Source organism: Stegastes partitus, unplaced genomic scaffold (genome assembly GCF_000690725.1).
Source record: "Stegastes partitus isolate 25-593 unplaced genomic scaffold, Stegastes_partitus-1.0.2 Scaffold357, whole genome shotgun sequence".
NCBI lineage: Eukaryota > Metazoa > Chordata > Actinopteri > Pomacentridae > Stegastes > Stegastes partitus.
Window position 1 is genome coordinate 55,350 of NW_007578088.1, and position 6,607 is coordinate 61,956.

At 41.3% G+C, this 6,607-nt stretch overlaps 1 protein-coding gene across 1 annotated transcript in view; it reads right to left on the reverse strand.

Annotated features, from left to right (window-relative positions):
- LOC103359182 (voltage-dependent T-type calcium channel subunit alpha-1H) overlaps positions 1-6,607 on the reverse strand; it is a 49,598-nt gene that overhangs the window by 23,159 nt on the left and 19,832 nt on the right. Inside the window, exons 10-15 of the mRNA XM_008284412.1 lie at positions 6,448-6,512; positions 3,902-4,053; positions 3,187-3,372; positions 2,755-2,872; positions 2,081-2,236; positions 1,269-1,356 (exon numbers count right to left, since the gene is read on the reverse strand). Of these exons, the coding sequence (XP_008282634.1) occupies positions 1,269-1,356; positions 2,081-2,236; positions 2,755-2,872; positions 3,187-3,372; positions 3,902-4,053; positions 6,448-6,512 (765 nt within the window). The remainder of the gene's footprint in view (positions 1-1,268; positions 1,357-2,080; positions 2,237-2,754; positions 2,873-3,186; positions 3,373-3,901; positions 4,054-6,447; positions 6,513-6,607) is intronic.

Consider the following 6,607-nt stretch of genomic DNA (forward strand, 5'->3'; position numbering starts at 1 on the left):
AACTTGATTTTCACTGAAAAGAGTCTTTAAATGAGGAATGAATTATATAAATGACTAAAGCATGAGAAAGTATCCAAAAATTACAAACACTTTTAAAGAATTAATAAATTGTTTGAGGGTGAAGAGAATTTTAACCAAATGACCTCTAAATAAGAAAGGTTTCTTCGTTATAAAAGCAAAATCATTAAAATCAAATAAAATTTGAAAATGATTAGAAAAAAAAAGATTAATAGTGTAATTAATAAAGTAAAACAAGTAGTTAAATGCTGCTCGATACACAAACACAGACACTCGCGCACACATTTGAGTCAGCTGCTTCTACACACTGATGTGAATTAAGTACTACATTTTATACATGGAGATTACTTTGATGTATTCTGCTCCTAGCCTTTATTAAATTACTGTAAAATATTTGTATCACCTCTGCAGACAGTGAAGGTTGTGAGTCCCTGGCACTGGTATTTCACGGGTCAGGGGCCAAAAAGTTTGGGAATGCCTGCTTTATGGACTCTACGTCAAGTACAATAGATCAAATTTAAAGTAAGCAAAATGATCTACAAGCTGATGTTTATGACAGCCAGTTCAGGTCATACTTGTACTGTTCCTTTAAAATAACTCTAAGGATTGTTTATAACTAGTATGATCATGTGCTTGTGTTTGTGTCTGATTCTGTTGTAGCAATGTCACCGCATTTCAAGGTGAACAAAATGACATATGTTCAAGTTGTAATAAAAACTCTCCTTTAAAGTGATTGCAGGTTCGTTTGTATTTTCATGTCAAGCTGATCTATGAGTTTGTACCCAGCGGCAGTCTCCAGTAGTGGAAAATAAAGCCAAAAATTGTAGTTCTTCAAAGAGTCACTTGAGGTTGGCTTCAAATGTGAGCGTAGACGATAGACCGCCATGTTAGATGCTCAGCTTTACAGCGAAAATGAACATTTTTACAGCCTGATACAAAAAACTCTATCATTAACTTCCCTGTTCATGATAACTGTAAGCTGTGGGAATCTTGTTATATAACTCATTTATTTGAATTCTAAAAATGCTTAAAGTATGCATAATCAGTGTGCGGCCGCTTTGAGTGACAGGTTTGACCCTGAAAGGACAGTTCATGGCCCTTCAGCTCCGCCTCTTTGCTCGTGTTCGGATTAGTCAGGAGACAGCAGCGACGGGAGCCACCACACTGAGCTACAAAACCGCTCTTTAGGAAACCTGTGGCTGACGTCACAGAAGGTTCGTCTATTTTTATATACAGTGAGTGTTTTGTACCTGCAGCGTACAGCTCCCTGAGCTTCTCCTCATCCTCGTAACAGATGGATTGTCTCTCATCATCAGCCTCAGATCTGTTGGCATCACCCTGAAAACACACACAGAGCACCCTGATTACCACTATCATCATAATCTTTATCATCATCACCATCATCATCATCATCACCGTCGTCATCTTCCTTCTCTTGCTGTCTGTTGACTGTTGTAAAAAGTGAAAGAGTCAAGAGGGAAAGACTGAGGGACAAAGAGCGGAAGGCAGACGGGCGGAGGGAATCTCCAGTGTTCTCTAGTTGAGTTATGTGCATGGCTTTGGCAGCGATCTCCTGTAGTCACGCCAATAAAGCTTTACTGAATTTAATTAAAATTCACGCCAGAAAGATGGAGGCAGACGGCTTTGGCAAAGGGTGTCTGTATGTGTGTGTGTGTGTGTGTGTGTGTGTGTTATAGAGACAGAGCAAGTGCTCTCTGATGCTGGAGATAAAAGATGAAAACTAAACAACAAAAGCTCACCAGCTGTGAATGGCAGGCGATATCAAACACATCCCTACCCCGGAGAGTATTGTGTGTGTGCGTGTGTGTCAGCGAGAAAGAAAGATAGAGGAAGAGTGAAAAGGGGATAGGGAAAGTGAGAAAAAAAAGAGTGACGGATGGAGAGAGAGAGCGAGAGAGAGGAGAAACTACACAAGCAGGATGGTGGAGATTATTCTCTTGTAGGCAGCTTTGGTATCATCAGCACAACAGAGCTCAATTAGTCTCGTTCTCTCTGCCTTGTTCTCTAAGTAGCTCAAATAAAACCGCATCTTTGCCCTTACTTCAGCTTGAAAGCCCTCCACCAAAATGGCTACAAGCAAGTTGAAGAGGACGTAGTTGCCAAAGGTCATGAGGGCGACAAAATAGAGGGCAGCCAACGGCGTGGTGGAGGCCATCCCGTTATAGAGCACTGCATTCCAGTCCTCCTGGGTGAGGATCTGCACATTAGAGGAGATGTGGAGGGAGGCGTGAGATGTGGGGAGAAGAAAAAACACACAGTCAAACCACCAACACCAACCTGAAATGCAACCTGTGATGCTAGTAAGTGTTCCAAGCTTAATAAAAACAACGCAAGTGTATTCCTCCTTTATTATCTCATTGTCAGTTGAACGATGCTCATCAGTGTTAAATGAGCTCCTGTAGAGTGCGTGTTTCATTACTCTTCCTCCCCCTCTGCTTCTGAAGCGTATCTTATCTGCCCACTGGGAGAGTTTTTATATTTTGTTGAAAAATCGAGCATGAGCACTTCCAAATTGGAGCAAATGAAATAATGGAGACGATCGTCAGGGCTACCGATGGTGACAGCAGCAGCAGCTGCTGTCTGAATCTCATCCCTGTTAATTTTAAAAGTAAATTTCATGGTAATTTATCAGTGAGGAGGTTCCTCTAAATCACAGATTGTTGATGTATTTGGTGTGTTTCTTTCTGTGTGTGTGAGAGAGTGTTTTTGTCAAACCTGAAAGACAGTGACAGTCGCCCAGAGCAGGGAGTCAAAGTTTTTTCTGTCAGGTAAAGTGTCTCCACTGTCTTGTCGCAAACCAAATTTACAGCCGAACAGATGCATCCCCAAGATACTGCAACACACACACACACACGCGCACACAAACAGGACAAAGAGAAAATACTTTCATTACACGGTAATTTAATATGGCTACTGTGCAACAAGATGCAGTCATGCCGCTCGTATGAATAATTGTGTTTGTGTGAATGGTGATAACACATGTGGTAATATGTCTAATAACAGAGGAGCTAAAAGGGTCAGTGGTGGTCGTTAGGATTTCTATAAGGAAATATCAGAATAATTGAAGCTGACAGAAAGCTGAGAGAACACTTTGGCTTGTGAGCCTCCGCCTGCAGAATCCCTCTTACAAAGAAAGAAAGAATATACCTGAATATGAATATAAAGAGCATCAACAGCATGCAGAAGGTGGCCACATTGTCCATGGTTTTCATCAGCACCACCAGCTGCCTCCTCAGGGCGGGAAGGAACCGGACCAGCTTCAAAACTCTCAGGAGACGAAATGTACGCAGCACTGACAAGCCTCCCTCAGCCTCACCCACAATCTCCCACACACTGAAACACACACACACACGACAAGCAGATCGTAAGCACAGCATTGAATTCGCATTAAAGCAGCCAAGGAATCAATATCTACTTAACTTTGCCTGTATCTACTTTGAAATCAGCATTAGTGCCACCCACAAAAAAAAAATCCTCTAGGTAGGGGAAGTGTTAAATTCCTTTTCATGTGAAATGTGGCAAGTGAAAAAACCAAGTGAGGCAGTGCTGTTTACCAGCCGATGAAGAATGCAAGAGCAGTGTGAACTGGCACAGTAAACAAGCAAGGCCTTCAAACACAGATACATAATTTAGCTTGTAGTACTACATAATAGAGTGAATACAGGCCCTCTGGACTGTGAGTGCAGCCTCTTGGCTCTGCTGCCAGAACCAACATCAGGGTGACAGTTTGGGAGATGTAGCTGGAGAGCCTTGTCGCAAGGACCGCGAGGACTTTCCAATGACAAGAACAATACTTAAGGACAGAATTCCCATTTTGAGGTAAATGTACGGACAAAGGTTTCCCCCCAGACGGAGCCCCCACCTGATGATGACAATGATGCTGTCGAAGCCGTTGTAAGGGTTCTTGATGTAGCCAAAGAGCCCGAGAGCCAGGAGCTTCAGCAGCATCTCGAGACTGAAGAGACTAGTGAACACCATGTTACTGATCTCCAAAATATCTGTCAGCTCCTGCGGCTGAAGAGGTGCGGTGTTTGTGGAGAGAAAAGAGGGAGAGATTGATGTACAGAGATGGACAGGCACAGAGAAAAATGTACAGATAAACACAGACAAACAGTCAGTGTGGAGCGCCGCACAGTCAACATGTTAGGAATTTCTAAAATGCTAGTCAAGGTTTCTGTCTGTGGGCTGAAATGCACTAGATTTTTCACCAAATTTGCAACATTTTTTATAAGAAGAATGAAAAAAACATTTTTTTCTCTCTCTCTTTTTTTTTCTATTACCGCCAATAATTAGAACCTCCTTAGACAGGTTGAGGCTGTCTTATTAAACCTCTGACATCTACGGACTGATGCTTTCCTTACGATTGAAGTCTATGTGTGTGTGTCATCATGCCGAGATCTAAAGAGCTCTTGAAGGTGTTCAGGAAAAATGTTTTGAATGCCTCCGAGTCTGACAAGGGATTCGAAAATACCTTCAAGTTATTTGAAATGAATCATTCCACTGTGCAGAAAATAATCCACAAATGACCGCCTGTTTGTCCAGGACTGACCACTTGAGCTGCCCAAAAGCGAACCATTAGATGCAAAGATAAGCCTCCGGGGACTTTCATCACAGAATCTGCAGGTAACTGTTGCAAATGTTGCCGTCAAAGTGTCGCTTCAACAATCAGAAAAAGATTGCAGAGATTTGATCTGGATGGTCGGGGTGCCGGGAAAAAAGCTTTTGCTGCCCACAAAGAGCCAAACTATCACTTGAACATACAGGCGTTTTAAAAATAATGTGCTCTATACAGGGAAATTAAAAATACAGTTGTTTGGCCACTAACATGTAGACGTGTTTGTTGAAAAGAACCTCAAACCAACTGTGAAATATGATGGTGGAAATGTTCTGGCTCAGGGACTGGACAGCAGCTTGCAGTCACTGATTCAACTATAAATTGAGGGTCTAGTCAAAGTCCAGATCTGAATCCAAATGAAATGTTGAGGGGATTTGAAACAGGCAGGTAAATACAAGAAAACCAATTTCCAACTGAAGGAATTTTTTTTCACAAGAGTGGTCCAAAATGTCAGAAAGCAAAACAACTACAAGAAGTTGCTAAATTGGCAATGTTAGCTTGTGAAGCCAAGGGTGAACATCATTTTTCCACAAAACATTACAATCTATTGATATTTTTGGTTGAATAAATGACATTAAAAGTCCAAATATGCCAAAGAAAAAGGCAGTAATTTCCAAGGGATGAACTTACAACCTCACATGACTGCACATGTCCTCTTTAAAAGCTCGGCAAACATATTTCTACTTTGTGCCTCCAAATTTGAGAAGAATTACTTTAAAACATGTTTTGTAGATGACAGCTTGTTTCAGAAATCAGCTACAGTAAGGGACACACTATTCTTGTTAATTCCCATCCTGAATTGACCAAAAAATCTATTTGGATTTCTGTTATTTCATAATATAACAGAATAACAATCAAAGGGAAGATACACAGGTATTGCTATGAATCCATGTTTCATGTAACATAAATACATATGTGTAGTAACAATATTTTTCCTTTATCAAAATCAGATAGGGAAAATTCCTCTTGAGTTTTAACAAGGTCAAAAAATACCACAACAAAGTACTTAAAGGAAGAAAAAGAAAGATTTCCCAATTGAGGTTTGTGGGACCCCAAACAAACAGGAAGTAAAATGTCAACAAAACACCAGCGTAAATATTATCCGCAAATCTCATTAACCAGTGGCCTACTGTCTCTATAACCAAAGTCTAATATAACTTATACTTCTCTGCCATTAATAAATACTACGATAGCAAAAAGACATGAACACATCATGGCCGTGGGTGACACTTCTTCATTACAGTGAACGCAGCCACTGTGGTCTCATTCTCATTAAGCCAACAAAGCAGTGTAAACAAGTAACCGTGCCTCTGAGCATGTTCACTGACATCTGCCTGACCCCGAGCTGCTCCCTGGAGACAAAAAAAAAAAAAAAGTCTCTGAGGTGTTTCTGGCTAAACCACACACTGGTCACACTGCCTGAAATGATGGAACATTGCCCAGTGAAACCGTACAGCTCTGATGTATATTTAATCGTTTTTGGACGATAAAAGAGTTCTCTGGAACGGAGAAAAATATATCAGGCTTTAGCTACACATTCATATGTTATTATAGTCATTCATTCATCTTCATTGTTGATTTTGATCTCTTCCGGGGGGGTTCTTGATAATAATAAGAGGATAAAATAGGACGGCACTTATCCTTAAACATTAAAGATTCAAAAAGTTCCAGCCATTCAGATCAGTCATATTGTTCAGGAAATGGGCCACACGCAATATTCCCTCGTCTTCCACAATCTGTCACTGCCTTTCAGCCAATCACAATGTCAGATCAGTCCTCCTACTCCACCGTACGCCTCCAATTCGCTCTCGCTCGCTTCCCTCACTCTGCCCCGTCTCTACGCCGCTCATGCTCTCTCCTGTCCCAGGGTCACGCTTTAATTAACACTTCAGGTCTTATGAGTTTCTCCGTCTCCCGATTCATGGCTGCACACACCCACACATGGACACACAC